Genomic DNA, 22392 nt, shown 5'->3' on the forward strand with positions numbered 1-22392 from the left:
AATTCGCAGATATATAAACATGTTCACTAACAGCATAAAATAAAAAAGGATTTATTGATTCATCCTGATTTTCGTTAAGAAACATTCTACGATTAATTAATTGATCGATCTGTTTATCTTTTATTTATTTATTAATTAATTCATATATTAATTTATTTATTTATTTGTTTATTAATTTAATTACTTTTTTATTTATTTATTTTTTATTTATTTATGTATTTATTTAAATATTTTTACTTATGTATTTATTTTTTATTTATTCATTTATTTACTTATTTATTTATTTGTTTTTTATTTACTTATTTACTATTTTTTATTAATTCTTTATTTATTTATTGATTAATACATTATTCGTTTATGTATTTATTTATTTCTTTATTTACTTATTATTTATTTATTTTTTATTTATTTTTTATTCATTTTTACTTTATTTATTTATGAATTTATTTATTTATTTTAATTTTTTACATTTATTTATTTATTAATTTATTTTTATTTATTTATTTATAGGACTGACTTCCTCCTGCTGTATAGTAACAATAAGTCACTGAAAGCCAAACTCACTTCACTAAGTGAGTACAGGCAGGCCTTGACCGACAGCGGTTGTAGTGCCAAAGAAGAAGATTTATTTATTTATTTATTCTTATTTTTTATTTTTTTTTTCTTTCTTATTAATAAACTAATAGTATGTATAGCGACTTAGTTTCCGATTAATTGCATATGTATTACGTTTAATAAAAATAATAAATACTATGTTTTACGAATTTCGGAAATGTACAATAATTCTCAAAACATATTTGAAACAACATAACATAGGCAACATTCTATATTGTTACCAGTCGCTTATTGTGAATGAATCGGTGTGCTTAGTCTTTGTTAAACAACATTAATATAAAACATAAGGATGAATTGCTTTCGGCTCAACCAACGTGTTTGGGCCATCCTTAAAACCTCATTGTGGGTTAATAATCATGTCAGGATAGTCAATCTAGAGTATGGATCTATCATACTGATGATAATCAAATCATGCGCGGCCTTCTGCTAAAGGTGTATTTGTGATATTTTTAATCCTTACCTAAGTGTAAAAATTCCGTATGTAAAAATAAAGCGTTGTTTTTACCTTATATATTATACTTTATATAATGTGTTAGACCCCTTAAATTGTACTTTAGACCTTTGTGATCCACAACAAACAGAAATTATTAAAAACCGTCCAGGCCGGTGTCGTGATACAGTTGTGAACTCATACGACTTAGCAACATGCACGTCATGTGTTAAAGACCCGAATGGACCGTGTCCATTACGTGGGACTGACTATCCTGTTATGGGTAATCAATAGGTCTTTTAAAGCCAACTAGTCTTAAAGTGGGGCCTTGGTCGTCAACGTTAATTGTGCCAAAGAAGAAGAAGAAGAAGAAAATATCATCTAATTTAATCAGAATAATGTTATAAAATTGTTTATTGTTACTTACTTACTTACTTATCCGGCGCTACAACCGCTTTGCGGTCTTGGCCTGCCTCAGGAGTGTCCGAAACCGCTCACGGTCTCGCGCCTTCATCTTCCAGTCCGTTATCCCGGCCTTAGTGGCGGACGCCTCCACGCCATCTTGCCACCTCAATTTGGGCCTACCACGCCTCCTCTGTCCTTGTGGACGGCCTAAAAAGACTTTACGGGCTGGGTCGTCCGTTTCCATGCGTACAACATGGCCAGCCCACAGGAGCCTGGCGAGCTTGATACGCTGTACGACAGTGAGGTCGCCGTACATCTCGTATAGCTCGTCATTATAGCGGCTCCTCCATTGTCCTTCCACACATACGGGGCCAATTACCCTTCTGTTATTTTGTTATTTTATAAAAATAATACATTTTTATTATGGATGAAAGCATATAACACTGTTAAAAACTAATTAATATGGGTTGCATTCAACCACCGGGGTTAACAATTTACAATTTTACTTCATTATCAATAGAATTGTACAGTACATGACAGTCAAATCCGGACATCTGCGATTTTCGAAATCACGCACTTCTATACAATCTATAGTCATACAAATTTATCGGGGTTTTATCTTATCTTCTTTTTATTTAACATTCACACACAAAAAAACGAAATTAAAGCTTTTTTCAAACAAGCAATTATTAAGTTTATTAAAATTGAAAACAACATTTAAAAAAATCGTTTTATTAGAAAATGTTTCTGTTTCTGTTCTGTTTTGCACGATTCTACAGTCTGAACTCACTGGTTGAACTTCGATTCCCTGTCAACTATTGAATATGTGCTTTTTAGTTGGCACGTTGTTCCATGCAAAAAAATCTGAAATTTTTCTCGGCATGCCATGAGAATTTTGTGAAATTTTCAAAAACCGGTTTTTCCATACAAACGCATGCTTTTTAATTGAACTGTCAGCCAACTATCGAGCGTCCAACTAAAAAGCAAACCAACTAAAAAGCGTTCAACTATTGAATTCTGGCGGTATAAGTAAACAACTGGAGTTTTAGGATGAAATACATCCAAAATCGTAAGTGTTCGCATATCCATACTGTATATGTTTGTCTTCTGTGTGTTCGTTCATGCCATTGTCATAGCAACTATGGTGTATTGAAAGTCTCAACAAAGTTTTGATCGATTTGTGTGCTGTTGTTGGTGTTCTGTGTTCCAGTGTAAGACAACCCTATTGACATGGTAAAAGATCTAGACTTTATACAAGATATCAATGAAAAATATGGCGGGTTAGAGTTCCAATTACACGGAAAACTTGAAGAAATGTATGCTGTAGCCCGTAATTGTAGAGAGAAATTATTCAATTTTTTTAACCTTTTAGTGTGAAAATGGAACACTCGCTGCAAGTAAATGAAGCAAAAATCGATGACAAATCCAAAACTGTTAAAGTTGAATCTTCCAGCTACTCGACGGAAACAATGAAGCAAAGGAATCACGAACTGTTGAAATCGTTGGAAATTTCCAAAGCCAGACTACGGTCTCGGGCTACATTTAGCCCGTTGGAAGCGATTTTACAGAAGGCTATTGGAAATTATCTGAAAGAAACTTCGCTAGTTCCATGCAGCACAAAAAAAGTTTACGGGCCCACCTATGTTTAATGAGGCTTTCGTGATTCCATTGTCGTGCATCATTATGTTGACACAATTATAAGGATGTTTCTTAAAAATAAAGAAAAGAATACAATAGTATGATAACTGTTTTATTAATTTTTTATCCATTCCTAGTCCAATGTTTTTAAAACATTTCATTCATCTTTTCAGATGAATTCCCATACCTATTTCTTAACCCGTAAAGCATATTTTCTAGTTTTGTATTCACACGTAATAATTTGTAGAGCTAAAAAATGTATGGAAATAATTCACAGAGTTATGTAGCGGGGAATGAAAACAACTTACTAATCATTCTATTTGTAAAATATATAAATTTATCAACGATCCCTAAAACATTGAATCGACACTTCATTTGTCTAGCCGGTATTTCAATTGAAAGTGATTGTGAGTAACAAAAGTGTCCTAAATTCACTTCAAATGATAGTCATTAATTTGTTACGGGACCCTATCTATTGTTACAAGAAGCAAATGATGTGACCCAGCATTATCGTTATAGTGTCCTATGTTATTCTCAATTCACTTCAAGAGAAATTCACTAATTTGTTTTGATACCCTATCTGGTGTTACAAGATGCAAATGATGTGACCCAGGAATTTCATAATATGCTACTTCTGATGCAGTTCGTTTAAGCACATCCATAACTTTTGGATAAACTTCAGGGTTATCGAACTTCATTCCAGGATCGGCACGTATATTTAAAACCTTACATTTTATACGTTCCGCATATGCAAGTACTTGCTCCATCGAAAACATACCCAACAGCGCCACTTTCAAACGGAGATCTCTAGCAAAATGATAACCATCCTTATTGAAATGAGCTGGAGCAAGAGCCATACCACGCCGCATTAACACTTCGACAGAGTCGTAATCCACCGAGCCATCGTAGGCTGCCAAAACCAGGTCGATCATCTCGTCATATCCATAACAGGGCATTTTAGATTCAGGTAGCGTTTCGTAATGTAAAAATTTATCAATACAGTCTCCAGTACTAGCGGCCGTTTTATGATGATCTCGCACCGTCGGTCCAGCAATATCAATGCTAATAAATCGCTCTACGTCATCTGGAAAACTAGCTGCATACATGAAGCTCAACGCGCCTCCTAGCGAATGACCCAGGAGCGTTACTTTAGTCCAGCCAAAATATTTCACTATACGCCGAATCAACGTGATTCCGTCCCAGAAAATGAAATAGTGCATGCCTTTGGGATAATGTGACGATTTACCGTGTCCCGGAAGATCGATAGCAAGAATTGGGACCTCAGCAGGCAACAAAGGGCAAAGACGATCAAATGAACCTGCGTTGTCCTGCCAACCATGGAGTGCTAGCACAGGCTGTTTTAGACGGGATCCCCACCATTTACCTACAAGTAAAAACCATACATTGAAATTAAATGAAAATATATAGCAAAATTTTTATTTATTTTTTTATTTTGCTTATTTACTTCTGGTTTACGTGCTATATAAACGTTTATTGTTATTCAATCGTTTGTGTTTTGGGCGATTGCATGTCTGTTTGCGATTGCATACGATTGCATACGAATTCACTCGTAAACATTCATGGCTATTCAATAAGAACCTCATCAATAATCAAATAAACAAAAATAAACGTTAAACATTACACTTCAAACATCAACCATGGATGAAAAAAGAATCGCATTCCAATAAAAGCATGCATGTCTTGCTTCATGTTAACCCCTTACATTAACAATCAAACCTAGAAGGAATTAGAATTAGATAATTTGTTTTGCAGATTAACCCTATGCCGGACAACAGCAAAAGCGCTTAGCGCAATTCTTAATTCTTTCCTATGAGTTTATGTGGATGTGTGTGCGTGTGTGTATGTGTGTAGTCGAGTGCGATGCGAGAATGCTAATACCACAAGTAGGATTTGTTCAAGGGATGCTAAGCTTAACATACCGAAACAATAAACAGCTTACACCTTGATGCCACTACTGCACCATTCGCCCAAAGCGTGACGAAACTATGGAACAATTACGTCAAAGCATGAACACGCAACTTTCAAGCTAACATTGGATGGTATGATGTTATGCTGCACTACCATACGATATTTACACATACCTGCTATGATACCCCAGGGGACTGGAATTTCTATTTCTTCTATAGGACGCAACGTCGATACATTAGTACCTAAAATGTAATAACATTAACAAAGCCATTTTATTTTTAATCACACTGCAGATGATATTGATCTCAATACACTCCTTCATTTACTCACCATTCGACGTTGTAGGCTCACTCATGATTTTAAACGAGCGATGTTTAGCAAAAATATTATGCAATACACAATTATCAAATACGAATCAATTTCGCACTCAGTTCGCTCAGTAATGAAGTTTCGCTTGAGCCGCTAGCATAGTAATCCGGGTACACAATCCTAGCACAGCTGATGACACTTTCGGCATATTTCTTTTTTCCGCTTTGTTTATGTATTCCACCAAGGTGAGCACAAAATGTGCTGCGCCTATTTTCTTCTAATTATCTTGATTCACTGACGTTCAAAAGGTGCTTCCAACCAAGGTATGTATGCAACCTAGTATTATTTTCCTTTCTTTCGTTCGATTCAACTCAACATTTTTTAGAAATAATTACTTTAACGTTTTTTATTTAATGAAACCAGACGCATAGGCTCCTATATCATCACACAACTCTCGAATGCGATCGTTCGGTAGGTATTCCAAAGCCAAAATAGCATTTCCTACCGCAATTGTCTCTTTGATCGTTCTCCCCCGGATCCATATGCGTCCATTCATTCCGGCTGCTATTTCAAAAGGAAGTTCCTTCGCTAGTTGGCTAAGAAAATTGATCGTTGGATTCAATATTTTTCGAACCAAGTTCAAGCTGCAGCTGATCATAAATCCGTCGTGTAGAACGCCCAGTTTGCCTTTCTTGCCATGCGAGTCGACGCACACTAGCTCCGGTTCGACATCCGGGTGAGCAATTAGCAACCGAGCGTATACAATATCGCCAACATTTACGTCCGGCCGATTCTTCTTCGTAGCTCCTTCAAAAGCCATGTATGACAATGAAGCAGTCTCACTACCTCCAATATCTAAGCGGAATGTGTCGCCTGTCTTTGCCATCACAACACCAATCACCAGCTCTCCACGATTTGGCACGTAGCGTCTTTGGTAGGCGTCTACCCAGAAGGTGTTGGGAGGTTTCATCTTTAGCATCCCGCACTTGCTAGCGCGCACCGTCTCCTTCTCTACTCGTATGCCCGGGCCTAAGATTACTTTCTTGTTCGCTTTCATCATTTCCATCGGCTCGCTTATAATATCTCCTGCCATTACGGCTACGCTGTTATTTTCCGTCGTCATGTTCACCGTTTTGGACACTCTTCTGTGGACAAAGACTTTCAATATTACTAAAATAATTGATCTTCACAGCTCGTGATATTCACCGGGCGGCGTGTTGTTTATTTACATCCAGTGACAGAAGCACACCTCAAATTGACAGCATGTCTACATCATGCGAAGCTTGCCCCTTCTTTGCAGAAGACTTTGACCTCAATTCGTAAACAACACTTTTCCGATCAGTTTTATGGAGGATTAAAAAACAGCATTGTCGCATGTGTTTGTTCTTGTAAAGCACTCTGTTCATAGAAACATTTAGCATGGGACGTAAATATTACTGCGACTATTGTGATAAACGGATACAAAACGATTACAACATAATCAAACAACACAATGTAGGACTGCCACATCTTCGAGCCAGGGCTGAATACTTTCAACAATTCAAAAGTATGTTTGTTCAAATCATACGTGTAACAATTGTGTTTAACATATTTTATTCTTCCGCTAGGTATTGAAGAGATTTTAGGGGAAATCAAATATAAACCGCCTTGCCGTTCCTTGAAAGATCATAGTGTTTGCATGTTTGGGGTACTATGCAGATATCGTCATTATACATCAGAGCAAATTCGGGAAATGCAACAGTTTGGTACGTATTTTCCTCATCAAAAAGAATTTGTTTTAAATGCATTGTGTACCAACACATTTTTAAACTAATAAGTTTTTTTCACTCAGTTCAACGTCCGAAAGAGTTTAATTCTAAAAGATCAGAACGACTGCGTAAATACTTGCGGAATGTAATGGCTCGTTCGGAGCTATTCGTTAAAAAACGATACAATCAACATGCGATGGAAAAATTACCACCTTCTATGATACAAATCGAAGATTCTTCCAAGTAGACGCCAGCCAAAAACACTGTCTTGTATGGGAAACAAGTTTTTTGTTTAACCATCAATGAATCGCGTAATCAGCGAATTTGCTTGAATTTGTTATACATCATCCACCATTGATAATTGTTCCTGAAAGCTTATTTAACATAACTTATTTAGATGAAAGATATAAATGAAGCTGCCCAAAAATTTAATAAAATACATCCAAAACTACTTTATTTTCATTGTTGTCATTTCTATCGCTACAATGAAGCATCTATGTGCCTAGCTTTGGGTTAATCGTTATTTTATATTGTTTTAATCTACAAAATGCCCTTTAATTGCCATGGTTGGTATAAAAACAGAGTCAAAAACCATAAACAATACTCATTATGCAGAATAATAAACAAAAAAAATCACAGCAGCGGACAAAATTTTATTACAGTTCAATAAATGTGTTACGTGTACCTTACGCTAAAGAAATAATTGTTTAAAAATAATTTAATAATGTAACGAAAAATGGAATTACCCTGTGTTTTGTATATTATTAAACACAACGCTTGTTCACCATACCTGTTTGCAGCCTGTTTTTATGTTAGTTTCAAATTACACCTAAAAATTGCCTTTTCACATACATGTGTTGCGCGCTACATTTTATAATTAATTGTGTTCGATATATATTTTTTTCTGTATGCTCTGGAGGTCGCATTCGTAGAAAAGAAACACGTAAACTAACAGATCAAATCCAACGAGGAGGTGGTGCGCATATCTATTTTTTCTCTCTTAAAGAGTAGTTGAGGTCACAGCATCAATACCATGGACAAGTATAGTTGGGGGAAGATCGAACGTAAGCTCAGTCAATAGATCGAGATAGTGGTGACACTTTTCCTTATAATCAACGGATGGAGTAGCTGGAGGCGTTGGAAGATACATAAATGTCACAGCCGTTGCATTGGATCTATCGCGTATTAATTGATTGATTCTGTGCACAAAATAGCAAAATAACGTATTAAGACAAAGAAATAATTAGTAGCTGTTCTACTATTTACGCACTATTTTCTATTACCTTTGCATGTATAATTTAGAGCGATTAATATTTTCTTCAGCCATCAATTGACTACTATCGCTATTACCGGTGAATTGTTTAATAATATTGCGGTGTTTTGCAAAATCAATATCTTTATTCCATTCCGGAATCTGAAAGTATGGGAAAAGTTTGTACTATTGAACGGTAAAAGATTCACATTACAATTATCTACCTTATGGATGGATGCTGAAATTCTTAGCAACTTCAATCGTTGATCAAGACGGTGTTCTGCGGGCCGTTCAAAAGCAGCACTGCGAATGTGTGAAGGGACAAATTAGTATTAGCATATAATACTCGCAAAAAAGGCACGATCTTACCTATTTTCTGACACAGTTTCCGATTCACATAGAAACACGCGTAGCTCCAACTTCTTCCAAACAGGCAACATGTTAATTATGCAAGCCAACTGCATCATAAATTGTGACACGACATCAAACGGATCCTCATTTTTCGGCTCGAAAATATTCACTGGCCACACATCTATGTAGCGGATGTGGTTGTTACGCGCAATCATTTGCTTGTCCAATCGATGAAAGTGACGACATAGACAGAGATTTTTCCTCATCCGTAATACATCATCGATGATCCGTACATAGTCAACCACTCCGAGTGACTTCGATTCGCCGCTCTTGCGATACGGGAACAATTTAATCCCATTGCCATCAAATTCACTGGTTTTGTAGGGTGAGTCCTCACTGCAAAGATTTAAAACACAATAATTAATCTCATCCGATAGGAAACAATATAGTTCAGAGGTGTGTGCTTACTGTTCAAAAAAGTCTTTCGACTGTTCCTCGTCGTAGAAACCAAGAATGGTTGTGTTAGGTTTCATCGCTCCCATACCGGATATTCGAATGAGATGCTGAATGCCTTCGCGAACGTTTCTAGATAGTGTAAGCTCTACAAAAGCCTTCACCTTCATATGGTCAACTAGCGAGAGCCACTGAGTGTATTCCTCGATCGTAGGATCATTCGATGAATCATTATCCGCGAACTCACCCACTTTTACGTGCCCAATCACATACAAACCACCTTTTTTCATGTCGTTTACGAAATGTATCAGGGGACAACAGGAGCGTGGACTGGACACAAGCAGCAACATTTGCGGACGCCAGAACTTTACATGATCTTTTCTTGAATCTAACATAAGCAAATATTTACGCACCTGATGAAACATCAGTGCCTGTGAAATGGAACCCCATTGTGCGCCTTGCGAGGCCGGCGAAAATAAATGCAGTGCTATCACAAGTAACAGGCAAAGTATTATACTAGATAGCGCATATATAGAATTTATCACAAACATCATAATTGCTGTCCCAAGCAGGCCAATAAATGCAGTATGCCATGTGAAATACTTGTAGGTTGGCCGGAAGTTAGGTGCTCCAGTTATTTCAATACCCAGACATGCCAAGTTGGTCGCTAAATATGCCAGCATGAATAGCACCGAATTAATCTGGGCGATTGTGTTGAGCGAACCGATTAGTAAAATTGCTTCCACCAAAACCCAGCTCGCGATTACGGCAGCAATTGGATTATTCTTGTACGTACCCTTCACAACAAAGCTCATCAGTGGACCAAACACACGATCCTTCGCTAGAGCCTCCATTACACGGCTTGCGCCAATCAGGTTACTTAAACCGGTAGAAAAAGTGGCCGTCAAAATGCCAATGGTTACAAACGTTGGCCACAAGTTGATTGGCCCAAGAAATAGGAAATTGTTCTGCAGCAAAGTGCTTGTGGTGGTGGCCGCAATCAGCACTGATAATGCCATGTAGCACAGAAAAGTAAAGAGCACAGCAGACAGAGTGCCGGCTGGAATGCTTTTGGATGGATTTTTCAACTCCCCGGACATATTTGCACCGGCCATGATGCCGGTGACGCCTGAGAACAGTACACCGAACACAACGGCAAAATTCACTTGATTCCCGTTCGAAGTGTAATCCTTTGTATAATTGGTGTGCAAATTGGACCAAAGCGTATCCGCCTGCAGGCCGGTATAGCGTGCGGTGGTGAAGTTCACCAAGCTATTCTCATGCGGTATGCTCACGTCCATTGGCCCCTGCGTCAGGAAGCTGACGTATGTCGACAGCAAACAAATGACCACCACTCCCAAAATCATCATCGATGTTTTGGCGAACATTTCCGCACCAATTAACACGACAATAAGCATCAGCGTGTTGAGTGAACTGCAGTAGAGGAAGCGCCACCAACGGCCATCCGGAATTGAACCGCTGCCAGTGCCATCCGAGGGACCAAAGTTTTGTATAATACCTTCGGCACATCCAGATATCGCCAAACCACAACCTACTACATTCGCCAGAAAGAACAGTGTTCCTATGGAGCCGCCAAATTCCGGACCCAGTGTGCGGCTTATCATAACTGTAGGCGAAGAATAGCAAAAAAATGCGAATAAAAACAACTTGAAATATAGTACAGCTCATTTGCGGGGGCGTATACTTACAATATACACCTCCACCCTCAACGGCACCATTGGTCGAGATCGCACATACGGACGAAACGGTGAAAAGCAAAATGACGTAAGCGATAATAAACTGCAACAGTGTAACATACAGGCCAGCATTGCCCACGATAAAACCTGTGGAAAAATATTCGAAAATTATTACCATCCAACAAACAATGTTCACCATTCTATAGCAAGAAGAATGCATTTATGTAATGTAATGTAATGTTGTAAGTCAAGTTGTGTCTTACCAACTCGAATAAACACGAGCGCACTAAACATGGACAACGCTACGGGACAAAAGACACCCGCAAACGTTCCCAGCGTACGTCCGGAACTTGCCACGGGATCGGAGATGCTGCCGAATTCCACATATCCAGCTGGATCTGTTGTCGGGGCAGGAGACGAAAACAAACTACCGAACTGTCGAAACAGCCGGGACGTTCCTGTCCCGTTAGTTCCTCCGGTAATGGGATACGATTCTGACGATTCTACTGGATCGTTGTTTGTACTTCGTACATTGTTTTGCGCGATCATTCTAATCACTGTCCTGGTGCAAACTGTGGCACAATTCAATCAAAGTATGCTAGCTCTAGATAATTCGGTTCAATAACGAGATTCGTTAATGAATGTTCGTTAGCAGTTCGATCAGTTCAGCAAAACATCAGATTGGTGATACCACTGAACTGTTACTCTGGAAACGAAACAAAGCACTTACATCGCGAGGTAATAATACGCTTCGCAGTAAATCACTCCTGCACAAAGCAATTGGTCTCTTGTTGTCAAACACAGCGCTCACGAACGATTCGTTGACCTATCCCCCATTTAGCGGAAATTATACACACCAATTTTAATGCACACCACAACCAAAACTGGATAACTCATTTGGGCGTTGAAATGTTAATACAACTACAAATACATAATGCTTGAAATACTTATTTGTACAGCTATTTCTTAAAAATCCGCTCTCATATCGAACGAATATTGATAAGCTAAGCTAGATACAAAACTAAATATGCATTGTTAAAAATGCAGATGAAATGTGATGAGATGGAATGTCAACAATTGGTTGCCATCAAAAGCAATCGTGCTGGTTCTCTTGCGTACGGAACAGATAATATTTCACAATATAATATTTCTGCTATGTCAATAGAATTCATAACAGATGTATATATTTCTTATAATTGTAACATTTGATTCACTGTAACGAAACAGTAAACATACGTTGAAAACAAATCAAATGTGATAAATTCATTCACTTGAACGACCCTAACTTTCGACTAGACAGTATAAACCAAGATAGATACCCCCGGCCAAAAAGTGATTTTGTGAGCTCACCAGCGTTCCAAAATCGGTGCGATTTTCCCTCGCTGGCGATACTTTTTGTAAGTAGTTGGGACGGTTTTTGACGTCAGGTTTTTTAGGGATGGCCGCTCTTTGAGGGAGGAGCGAGGGGTTTCGAGGGATGGCTGCCATAAAGCTCGCTTTGCCCTGCGGGCCGTTCAACGCAAACAGCAATATGTAAACAAATCATTCACCTTTATTCCTCAATTCAAACACGACCAGGCAATAGAACGTATTTCAGCAGTATGTGTTTTAATTTTCTATGGACATTCTGTTAGAAATTTTATATAGTTTCTTTTGGATGATGTTTACCTTACTGTCTACGATCATTCCCGTTTCATTGTTCTACAACTCTTGGTACGATGAGAAACAGATTATAAACACTCTTCCATCCTCACTGCTAAACATATCTAGTGATACAGATGTTGCGACCCAATGCATTTAAACAGAGAGTAGAACGGATCCAAGCGGCCAAAGCCGTATGAAATTACAACAACAGTAGTAAGAAAATTTAATAGTCTGTAAAAGGAAAATGCTTAGCTCCTGCTAAAAAACCCATTTTGCATGCACGCTGGTCCCCTCCGATGGCATCTAATTCTTCCAGCTGTTGTTTGGTGAGCATGAAATCAAAAATGTCCAAATTTTCTTGCTGCCGTTTACGATCAGTTGATTTTACGATCGGTACAACACCTTCATCTATCTGGAATAAAAAGCATAGCTTATTAATATCGTTTTAATTTCCTTTTAGTTTTGTATTTTACACAACACAAAATTCGTACCAGATATCTCAAACTAACTTGCGCCGTAGTTTTATCAACAGAAAGGGCAATTTCTTTTAAACGATTATTCTGTAGGAATGGTAATTTCTGCTTTCCTAAAGGTGTATAGCCCATCACTAGAATGTTTTGCTGTTGACAAAATTTGCGCATCAGCCTTTGATTGAACCCGATCGAGCATTCAATCTGATTCACCGCTGGAACTATAGATGCATCTGAGAGTAGAGCATTTATTTGATGCTCGTTAAAATTAGATACACCTATTGAACGGCATAGTCCTTCTTGGTAACATTGCTCCAATCCTAACGACGCTTCTGTAGGAGCAATACTATCGTCGATGGCATTTGATTTCGTTCCATTTCTCGTACATTTCTCTTCAGACTGCAAGGCAACAGGTGTGTGCATCAGGTAAAGATCTACATAATCCATACCCAAACGATCCAAGGTCATTCGGCAACACTTTTCAACCAGATCCATGCGATGATACGATCCCGAAAGTTTCGAGATGATAAAAAAATCATCTCGGGTCAGATTGTTACATTCACGTATTTTTTCGCGTATTGCTTCACCAACGATCGTTTCATTTCCATACGCAACAGCCGTATCGAACATACGGTAGCCCACGTCGATTGCTGTTCTGATCGCTTCCTTGCCATCGGCGCCAAGTATTGAGTACGTGCCAAGACCAATCGTGGGTAAAGCTATTGAATGCTGGTCACTTAAGTTGATGCACGTTTTAGGTATCATTCTCCAAACAGGAATCGAAGCGGAATATACTAATTTAATGTTTTATTAAATTTTCACTGGATCTTTTTTTCCGATTAAACAAAGACGAAAATAAAAACAACGCCAAGTAGCACAAAGTGTCGCGACAAGAAATAATCTTCTCTGACGTGTCAAGCCGTATGAAATAGTGACGTCCTTGATGATTCATGGTAGAAACATCAAACATGAAAAGGAAAAATGTTAACACCCCACTGTACCTTTAAGCGCATTTTAAACGTAATATAATTCTCATTGGTTTTTCTATTTCAATTAAAACGTAGGACTACAGTTTATAATTATATTCATATAATTTATTCCCACAAGAGCACATGAACGATCGTTTTCATTTGTGTTTACATGTTGAGTTTATATGATTAAGACTGCTAACCTTTGCAAGAAGATCTAATTATAATGCTGTTCGGAATGTTTGAGAAATTGTGCCGTTGGATAGACGACGACACTTCTACAAACCATTATTGTAAGTTGCATAAAATGCATTAAAATTCAGTATTCATCTTTCCTGCTGCCGTGCTACGCGCATATTTATCTCTGAAACAGTTCGCACTTCATCTTCTTCTCATATACCACCGGAGGGAAGCATACTTTACTATTACCGTTCACATTACTTGAACTGTGATGCACTAATGCGCAAACCAATTACATCTTTGCCTACTTCGGCCACCTTGCAAACGACGCACGTGACACCCTTATATGAGGGCTGGTACGAAGCAGAACATAGAGAACACTTTTCCTCCGGTTTACCGCGATAGATGGGTTTATAAGTAATGGCACACAATGTGAACGGATTATGTTCATCGTAATGCAAAGTGTGTTCGTCAGATTCATTCATTTCGCATGCTTGCAATATTTTGCGTGCCTGCTGAGCTACCTCAGGACGTGGACCGAGCTCGAGCAAACGACGGGCAAAGGAAGCCGCTGTTTTGTAGTTCTTTAGCTTGAAAAACAGATTCAGTGCTGTTCGCAGGGTAAGTATCTGATGAACGGGTTGCAAGTTCACGTGAGTAAAGTATGCGGCCAGTTCACATATACGCTTTTGCTCATCGAGTGTGTTCTTCGGTAGCGTTTTCCGCACTGTTTCCATTTGGAGACCCACCACGTATTCTCGGCAGATGGTGAGCAACTGTTGCGCTTCGGCTATTTCCTGTCGCGTTTCCACGACTAGCAGCGGAATGCAGAGGATGATATTTTGCAGCTTATCGATTGCTTCAACGAATTTGCCGGTAGTTGTTAGCTGGTAGCATGTTTGCAAATTTTGCACAAGATCATTTAACTTGTAGGCAAGCGTGGGGTGACAGTTCTTGGGATTCAGTTCCTTCCAATTTCGGTTAGGATGGGCAGACAGCGAACTGACGTGTGGCAAACTGCTGTACGACGTTTTCGAGGCTGCGTATGATTCCATAAAAAGTTCCTTGTACGGGGCGAAGTTAACTACGCCGACTTGATCGTTCAGCAAACGGCAAGCAGAATCATAGGAACCCGCTCGTACATGATCGGCAGCCAGTTGTGAATTGATGGTCCAAAAATGAGACGGGGGATGTCCTTTTGGTGGTGCCGCAAAGAAATTCTTGGTGCCGGCCGCATTTGAAGCTGAAATTTTTGATATCAATTCTTCGGGCAGCTCCAGATCATCATCGCCCACATCCCACCCGGCTCCCTCGCCTCCTTCGCCAGTCTTAGCTTCGTCGTTTTCCTTCGCATCCTCAAATCGGTCACCATCGTGCAAATCGTCGTCTACTCCCCATCCATCTTCCTCCTCGGCGGCTTCGGCTACCATTTCCGTTGGGGCGAGCGCCTGATGCACGGTAGTGGCACCACGTGACATCATAGTTCCTTCGAAGAATCCCTTTGAAACGGTCAGAAGTGGCCAATTGCTCTCTGCCTGCTGAATCGGCACAGGTGGGCGAAGAAATTTGGCATCCTTACTGACTTCCGGTAAATCTTTCCCTTCCGCAGCAAACTCTTCGGCCATCTGAGCGGCGTCCTCCTCCAGACCATGAGTTTTTGCGGTCAGGTAAGCAAGGGATGTTTGTTTACAATTTTTGAGTATCGATACTCGTTCCGCTACATCTCCCAGCAACAGTGCACCCTGGTACTGGGCGGAAACATCTTTGCGTATTTCGGCAATCTTGTTCATCTTCTTCAGTTTCTCCAGATTTCCCGTAATCAAATATAGGAAGGACAGTTTATCAAAGTTCTTGGTGCGCTGATAGCACATCTCCACCACCTGGTGGTTTCCCTGCATTAAAGCGGTCTGTGCCAAACGCTCCCAGCACTGCTTATCGTCCATGGCTTTGGCTGCCTCCAAAGCTACCTCAATATTGCCACACTCGAGCGCAAGCCCAAAACGCGTTTTTTCGTCCTTCACGAAATGCAAGGCCACTTCGGGATAACCTTTCTGTTGCAGATATGCAATTATGCTCTGTCCGACAAGTCGAGCATTGCGCACCATGTGAAGTACCTCCTCGTACTTCCGGTTTATTAGCGCGAGTTTAAACTTGTACTCCGTTGTATCGATTGTAAGCAGCCGCGTACGGCATTCCCGATCGAGACAGAATACCTGGCTGTTCTTCACGCGCGTTATGTAAATCGGAAGATCAAGTGTACGAATGATACCGTGATCACCGTTAATGATCGCATACTTGATGTGGTTCGATGTGGTGTAAATGAACACTCCAGATTCGTCCCAAGCACCGGACTTAATTCTCGCGCTTTCGTGAATGGAACAGAGCAAATCCAAACGGCGATTGCAGATGTTCAGCGTATGCTTTGCCAACAGAGCCACATGGCTCATATCGGTTGACCAGACAACATACTTGCACTTGGCAATTTTCACTTGAGCCAGTGACCGAAGCTGTTGTACATCGAACAATGTCACATGTTCGGGTTCACGCAGCAGCAGCATGCCGGTTCCAGCGTAGAATATCTCATCGCACACTGGCGTCTGTATCTTTTTGGTGACCTCGTTCTTGAAATTCTTTATTACCAACTGGTTGGCACGATCAAGAACGGCAAACCGGTTCCGTGCCACCCACACAGCCGTTACACCGGATGAACGTTTGCTGTCCGTCTCCTTGTTCTGCGAACCGCTATCCTTTTGCGGGATGCTGTACAGATCGTATGTGCTATTTTCCAAGTTGGATGTACGCGTGCAGAGCAATACTGCGTTCAGTGCGGGATTATAGGACATGCTGTAGACGGGTGTTTTTCCTCCACCGCGTATCGTCATCACCACCGAATCGGTGTTCGTGTTAAAATCTAGCTCCCGAAGGAAGCGTTCCTTCACATAGTACAAACAGTTTCCGTACACTGCGTATGCTGGACGTTCGCGCTCAAGTTTAAACACGATAGTGCCCGAGTCGTGGCCTGCCGCAAACAGGTTCAGATTAGGATGTGCTGCTAGGATCCAGAAGCGTTCGTTTTCGCGGCGGAACGTGTGAATACACTGCCGCTTAGTCATATCCCAGACGCGAATGCTGCGATCTTCGCTGTTTGAAATTATTAAATCCGCCCGAGGATGGAACAGTACGCAGGAAACATTATAATAGTGTCCACGGCACGTATCTACCTCCCAAGCTTTATATTCGTTCATGCGCCACAACTTTACCTGTCGATCGTCTGCTCCGGACACAATCAGCGGTAGCGAAGGGTGGAAGCTTGCCCAATTTACGCCTCGATCGTGTCCTTCTAGGACATGCTTTACTACGGCGTCCGCTTGGCCGAAAAGGTCCGTTGCACCAGGATTCTTTAAATGGTCGTCCAAACCAGTGGGTCCGGGAGCGACGTTCTTCTTGCGCAGACCAGAAATGTCCCAAATGCGAACAGTTTGATCAAGCGAAGCCGAAACAATGATGTCTTCATCGCTCGGGTGGAACTGAGCACACATGACATAGTGATTGTGCCCGGTCAACACACAGATGCATGACCGTGACTGCCAGTTCCAGATGCGGATGGTTTGATCATCCGAGGCGCTCAAAATCCACGGATACTCATGGTGAAACACCGTGGTTCGAACGTAATCCAGGTGACCCAGCAGGGTAAAGATACACCGGCGCTGCTTATAGTTCCAGACCTTGATTTTAAAATCATCCCCGCCTGAGACAAACAAGGGCTGCTGATTGTGAAACGCGATGCCACGTACCGGGCCATCATGTTCGTCGAACTTTTCGATCAAAGTGCTTATGCGATAGTCCCACAACTGAATAACACCGCTATGCAAGCTGAAATAAACATACAATTAAATGTGAATACACTTAGTCAGTGCGATTGATTTTTTTTGTTTGTCGCCTACCTAGCCAGAATCCATGGACGTTTCGGGTGAAACGATAGGCCCTTCACACGGGCCGATTTTGTTTCAAAATTCGTCAACATACCGTAGATTTACGACAGTGGCTCTGAAATAAAACACAAAGTAGATTTGCACAATTCTATTATGTTCAATTTTATCACTGCACACGTACTGCAAATGTTATGCTTTTACTTCAGCAAATTAAGCCGAATGCTCATTCTTTTGTTGAAAATTTTTGCAATTTTTTTAACGACACGTCAACTTGTCAACGTTGTCATCGGTCAATGCAATCAATGCCCAAGTAGCAATTGTAATCTGCCATATTCTGATTTGCTCAATCGATTAAAATTGTTCATTTTTTATTCGTTTAATTTTTATTGAACATTTCTATTATGCTTTCATTTATTTTAGCTCTTTTTAGAGCTCTCAACACCATTGCGTGTATTTCTAGAACGGAATAATTTGGGAAAAATGTTTGACTTTATTTCGTATATTGAAAATTTTCTTGCGCAACTGTCATTCAGAAACCAACGGAAGTCAACTAGCTGTCAGTCGTGGCTGTCTTGCGTTCTTTTTCCGGCAATCGGATTTGTGTGAAAGACACACTTGATTTTGCTGCGGACTTAAACAATGTCTAAGAGAGGTAAATTGTGGCTTTGTGGCTACTGGCCGTTTTCTAGATTGCTCCGATGCCACAACAGTGCCCCGTATTATTGGCCCATGTGCAAATCACGGTGATATTTTGGTGAAAACAATGTCACACTGGCGTGTTGGACTGAGCTCCAAACGAAAACGTATTGTGGAGGGATGCGCGGTGGTTGAATGGTTGTGTGCACTGTTGTGGTGATCGGAAGTGTAGCATTCGCAATTTTCGGGGTGTTAATAGTGTATATTGATTACTTTCTTCAATAGGACGTGGAGGATCCGCGGGAGGAAAATTCCGCATCTCGCTCGGTCTGCCGGTTGGCGCCGTCATCAACTGTGCTGACAACACGGGGGCCAAGAACCTGTACGTCATTGCTGTCCATGGCATTCGCGGTCGTTTGAACCGTCTGCCTGCGGCTGGAGTCGGTGACATGTTCGTAGCCACGGTAAAGAAGGGTAAACCAGAGCTGCGTAAAAAGGTAATCTACCGTTAAGGATGTGGTAATGTTTTTACCCTATAATCGACATTGAAGGATTGTGTGAAAGTGAAAGTGTGCACGATATCTCATACATGTTTTTTCTTTGTAGGTAATGCCAGCCGTCGTGATTCGGCAGCGTAAACCGTTCCGCAGGCGAGATGGTGTTTTTCTATACTTTGAGGACAATGCAGGTGTGATAGTAAACAACAAGGGCGAAATGAAAGGCTCTGCTATCACCGGTCCCGTTGCGAAGGAATGCGCTGACCTGTGGCCTCGTATCGCGTCCAATGCCGGTTCGATAGCCTAAGAAAAGCGGCACAAGGAATATGCAAATCAACATCAGCATACAGAGTGGCGAAAAGTTTGTTATGTTTCAACGCGTCGGTGAAACATCTAACGTTGCTCGGTGATTGGAGTATCATCTGTTCAAGCACCGCAAAAGGGAAATATAATACAAATTGAAACCCAGCTACAGTTCTACATTGTGTTCGTATAATGAGATACGTTTTGATGAAAATGAATGTAATGTTGGTCGAAGCGTCGCTTGGTTCTCGCATAGCAACAACCTTCATTGACAGCGTGCACGTCGGCAATCATTGAACATGAGGTACGAACAAATGAAAAATTGTGTCAATATGAAATTTTGATGACAAAGATAATCATGCCGATAACGCAGATGGAAATCTACATATTTTTCATATTTGTTTTTATCCACAATATGTGTAAGTTGTTCTATAATAACGGAAAATTGTGTCCCTTGCTTTGAAATTTAAAGAAACAACTGTGTTCAACGTATTCTGTACATCATATCCATATCTTTTGTTGCCTGATGTAATCTGTTAGTTTCCACGCGGAAAATGAGATTCATTTTAAATGCATTTTTCTATTCTATTCTACGTAACGGGAATGAATGGCAGCTGCTATAATTGTGTACACCACTGTTCATATCGGGTAATAATATGAACTGTCAAAAGGCCAATTTCGGCAAAACTAATAATCGAAACATTGCTACACTATTCGCCGGTCTTGTAATTCGGCAACAATATTCGGTCAATATAGTTGTCCTAGGCTGCTAAATCATCACAACTTATAACGAAATCAGAAACATCACAAATGGATCGGCAATCGGTTTTGAAGCTGTTGTTCGGAACTATCGTTACTCTACACATTGGATTCTACTTCGTGAAGCCTCTGGTGATGCCTTCCCGGGAAACGGGCCAACTCGATGTAGACGATACTCGTCCAAAATATTAAGCTTTGATACGTTTGTTTACATATGTTTATGCTTTACAACAAATAATAAACAGTATCTTGTGTTTGCTTGAGTTTTTATTGAATATCCAATTCACATTAAAGCCCTTTGCCCGAAAGGAACGCTGTTGGATTCCGAAGAAATTGTCGGGGTGGGAGTTTGAAATAAAACCGTATTCCAAACTCCCACCCTTCAGTTTTTGAAATACCCATCAGTTCTATTCCAGGTGAGGGTAAAGTGGTTGAGATGCGCCTGAAGCCCAGTAGGATTCGTTTCGCACAAACCACTTAAGGGCGATTGCGATTCATTTACGTTTCCATCGCCACTACTGGAATTGGATCCGGTACGTTTGGGGGCTGATCGTCACCATCGTCACGGGGTGGCTGACTTCCGACAGCAGCTTCCGGTGCAGCTCCGCCACGGCGTACAATGTTGCTCAAGTATTTATCATTTTCCTGCTCCTCTAGAACGTGGAAATTTTCGCCCTTGCCCACGATCGCAATCGAAATGTTCTTGTTGTTCAACTCCACCTCGTTGGGCAGCGTGTCTTGAAGTGCTTGTACGCCATGACGAATCAGCTCGTCCTTGGTGCAATCCGGGAATGTTGCCAGATGCTTCTCGAGATACGTACGGGCGCTCTGGGAACGTGATCCAATCGACATAGCTTTACAGTCGAAGAAATTAGCACTTGGGCAAGTTTGGTAGATATGCGGACCCTGGTCGTCGTAGCCGATGACCAGCAGCCCTACGCCATACGGACGACGGTCATAACGTTGGGTACAGACTTGCATCTTGTTGCCAAGATTGCTAATAAGTCGTCCTACCGGATAGAACGCATCATAAGCATACTTGTAATTCAGACACTCTTGGCGCAGATAGCGACTAAGGATTCGAGCGTCGGCCGTGATACCGGCGAACGAAAGGCCGAGATGATCATCGATGGAAATGATTTTCTTCTGGTACGACGAAAGCTCGGACGATGCACGTTTCAGTGCAATTAGCACCGCAAAATCCTTATTTTTCAATCCCACCGTCGCTGAGCCAAGCTTTACGGCTTCCATTGCATATTCCACCTGGTGCAAACGGCCCTGTGGACTCCAGACCGTCACATCGCTATCGTATTGGTTGCGGAACTAAAAAAGGACAAATTGTTAGGTTAGTCCAGTGGTCTACGCTGAATTCCTCATACAGAGGGATGCAGGGGTATCCCAATAAAGGATACGATATATTTTCAATAATTTAAAAGTTATTAAAGGGATTAAATTTCCACTTACCATGTTTGCTGCTTTCTTTCTTTGATTACAATGTTAAAATATTATTGCTTTGTCACTGAGCCTGTGAAGCATACCACAACAAATGACAACCGCTTTCTCGCATGACTATAGAGAGCCCTCGGTCAAACAAATTGACGTGGCAGTTCAGCTTTTATTATTATTTAGGACAAAGGTCTCCAGCCACAAGGTGTATAGACAACACTTGAAATATTTAAAATTCAAATAAATACGTTACTTAGTTGGTCGTAATATATTGCTATCATATACAAATTCAGATTCAATTTATTGGCACGAGAAATCCTTGGTTGCTTCTTAATGGCAAAGCATGCGAATTGGAAAAAAAATCTCTATGTAAATGGAAGTGTAGACGGCGAGGAGTACAGTGTTTAAGACAGGGATGGGGTAGATTAACCATCCATCTAAATAACTATCGGCTTATAAGCAGTGCTACAGGTAAGCAACATCGATTGTTGTGGCAAAGAAGAGTAAGCAGATTAAAAACAAAAACAAAAATTAAACTATAAACGAAGGCACAAATACATGATAATAAACCACTAGAAAATTTGCGTAGTTGGCGCAAAACTAATAAGTATTGGTATAGAAGTAAGGGAGGTACAAATAAATAAATTAATTAATAAATGTCCATCATGGGTTCACGTCTCATATAACCCGTCCTCCCGTAATAAGAGCAGTCGACTTCATGCTTGCAATT

The 22392-nt window shown here is 40.5% G+C and overlaps 9 protein-coding genes across 13 annotated transcripts; 3 read left to right on the forward strand and 6 right to left on the reverse strand.

Moving 5' to 3' along the window:
- Positions 1 to 2571: 2571 nt before the first annotated feature.
- On the forward strand, positions 2572 to 3183 carry LOC121597823. The gene is made up of 2 exons (XM_041923986.1): positions 2572 to 2766; positions 2823 to 3183. Exons 1-2 carry the CDS (start codon positions 2681 to 2683, stop codon positions 3097 to 3099), a joined length of 363 nt encoding a protein of 120 aa, XP_041779920.1. The 5' UTR covers positions 2572 to 2680; the 3' UTR covers positions 3100 to 3183.
- A 4-nt stretch (positions 3184 to 3187) lies between these two features.
- Positions 3188 to 5520, reverse strand: LOC121597816 (probable serine hydrolase). Its single transcript, XM_041923977.1, has 3 exons — positions 5348 to 5520; positions 5191 to 5259; positions 3188 to 4472 (listed from the first exon to the last, which is right to left on the reverse strand). Exons 1-3 carry the CDS (start codon positions 5370 to 5372, stop codon positions 3628 to 3630), a joined length of 939 nt encoding a protein of 312 aa, XP_041779911.1. The 5' UTR covers positions 5373 to 5520; the 3' UTR covers positions 3188 to 3627.
- A 189-nt stretch (positions 5521 to 5709) lies between these two features.
- On the forward strand, positions 5710 to 7768 carry LOC121597821 (zinc finger matrin-type protein 5). 2 transcript variants are annotated; one of them, XM_041923983.1, is made up of 4 exons: positions 5710 to 5797; positions 6519 to 6872; positions 6934 to 7071; positions 7158 to 7768. In XM_041923983.1, exons 2-4 carry the CDS (start codon positions 6746 to 6748, stop codon positions 7319 to 7321), a joined length of 429 nt encoding a protein of 142 aa, XP_041779917.1. In that variant the 5' UTR covers positions 5710 to 5797; positions 6519 to 6745; the 3' UTR covers positions 7322 to 7768. The 2 variants fall into 2 exon arrangements, with proteins under 2 accessions (XP_041779917.1, XP_041779918.1); XM_041923984.1 differs by lacking the exon at positions 5710 to 5797 and having other exon boundaries at positions 6459 to 6872.
- On the reverse strand, positions 5733 to 6608 carry LOC121597820 (exosome complex component RRP40). Its single transcript, XM_041923982.1, has 2 exons — positions 6533 to 6608; positions 5733 to 6471 (listed from the first exon to the last, which is right to left on the reverse strand). Exon 2 carries the CDS (start codon positions 6447 to 6449, stop codon positions 5733 to 5735), a length of 717 nt encoding a protein of 238 aa, XP_041779916.1. The 5' UTR covers positions 6450 to 6471; positions 6533 to 6608.
- A 95-nt stretch (positions 7769 to 7863) lies between the features above and the next one.
- Positions 7864 to 11927, reverse strand: LOC121597815 (solute carrier family 12 member 9). The gene is made up of 8 exons (XM_041923976.1): positions 11558 to 11927; positions 11091 to 11431; positions 10840 to 10974; positions 9146 to 10757; positions 8696 to 9073; positions 8551 to 8629; positions 8358 to 8488; positions 7864 to 8273 (listed from the first exon to the last, which is right to left on the reverse strand). The coding sequence occupies exons 2-8, from the start codon at positions 11374 to 11376 to the stop codon at positions 8075 to 8077; spliced, it is 2820 nt and encodes a 939-aa protein (XP_041779910.1). The 5' UTR covers positions 11377 to 11431; positions 11558 to 11927; the 3' UTR covers positions 7864 to 8074.
- A 434-nt stretch (positions 11928 to 12361) lies between these two features.
- LOC121597818 (aldo-keto reductase family 1 member B1-like) lies at positions 12362 to 13938 on the reverse strand. Of its 2 annotated transcripts, none has more exons than XM_041923978.1 (2): positions 12963 to 13938; positions 12362 to 12883 (listed from the first exon to the last, which is right to left on the reverse strand). In XM_041923978.1, the coding sequence occupies exons 1-2, from the start codon at positions 13704 to 13706 to the stop codon at positions 12695 to 12697; spliced, it is 933 nt and encodes a 310-aa protein (XP_041779912.1). In that variant the 5' UTR covers positions 13707 to 13938; the 3' UTR covers positions 12362 to 12694. The 2 variants fall into 2 exon arrangements, with proteins under 2 accessions (XP_041779912.1, XP_041779913.1); XM_041923979.1 differs by having other exon boundaries at positions 12758 to 12879.
- Positions 13939 to 14030: 92 nt separating this feature from the next.
- Positions 14031 to 18310, reverse strand: LOC121597814 (coatomer subunit alpha). Of its 3 annotated transcripts, none has more exons than XM_041923974.1 (3): positions 18203 to 18310; positions 18034 to 18136; positions 14031 to 17962 (listed from the first exon to the last, which is right to left on the reverse strand). In XM_041923974.1, the coding sequence occupies exons 2-3, from the start codon at positions 18111 to 18113 to the stop codon at positions 14347 to 14349; spliced, it is 3696 nt and encodes a 1231-aa protein (XP_041779908.1). In that variant the 5' UTR covers positions 18114 to 18136; positions 18203 to 18310; the 3' UTR covers positions 14031 to 14346. The 3 variants fall into 3 exon arrangements, with proteins under 3 accessions (XP_041779908.1, XP_041779909.1, XP_041779907.1); XM_041923975.1 differs by having other exon boundaries at positions 18223 to 18241; XM_041923973.1 differs by having other exon boundaries at positions 18034 to 18296.
- Positions 18311 to 18557: 247 nt separating this feature from the next.
- LOC121597822 (60S ribosomal protein L23) lies at positions 18558 to 19622 on the forward strand. Its single transcript, XM_041923985.1, has 3 exons — positions 18558 to 18673; positions 18943 to 19154; positions 19264 to 19622. Exons 1-3 carry the CDS (start codon positions 18661 to 18663, stop codon positions 19459 to 19461), a joined length of 423 nt encoding a protein of 140 aa, XP_041779919.1. The 5' UTR covers positions 18558 to 18660; the 3' UTR covers positions 19462 to 19622.
- An 843-nt stretch (positions 19623 to 20465) lies between these two features.
- On the reverse strand, positions 20466 to 21796 carry LOC121597819 (proteasome subunit alpha type-1). Its single transcript, XM_041923980.1, has 2 exons — positions 21681 to 21796; positions 20466 to 21539 (listed from the first exon to the last, which is right to left on the reverse strand). The coding sequence occupies exons 1-2, from the start codon at positions 21681 to 21683 to the stop codon at positions 20715 to 20717; spliced, it is 828 nt and encodes a 275-aa protein (XP_041779914.1). The 5' UTR covers positions 21684 to 21796; the 3' UTR covers positions 20466 to 20714.
- Positions 21797 to 22392: the final 596 nt, after the last annotated feature.

This window comes from Anopheles merus, chromosome 3R (genome assembly GCF_017562075.2).
Source record: "Anopheles merus strain MAF chromosome 3R, AmerM5.1, whole genome shotgun sequence".
NCBI lineage: Eukaryota > Metazoa > Arthropoda > Insecta > Diptera > Culicidae > Anopheles > Anopheles merus.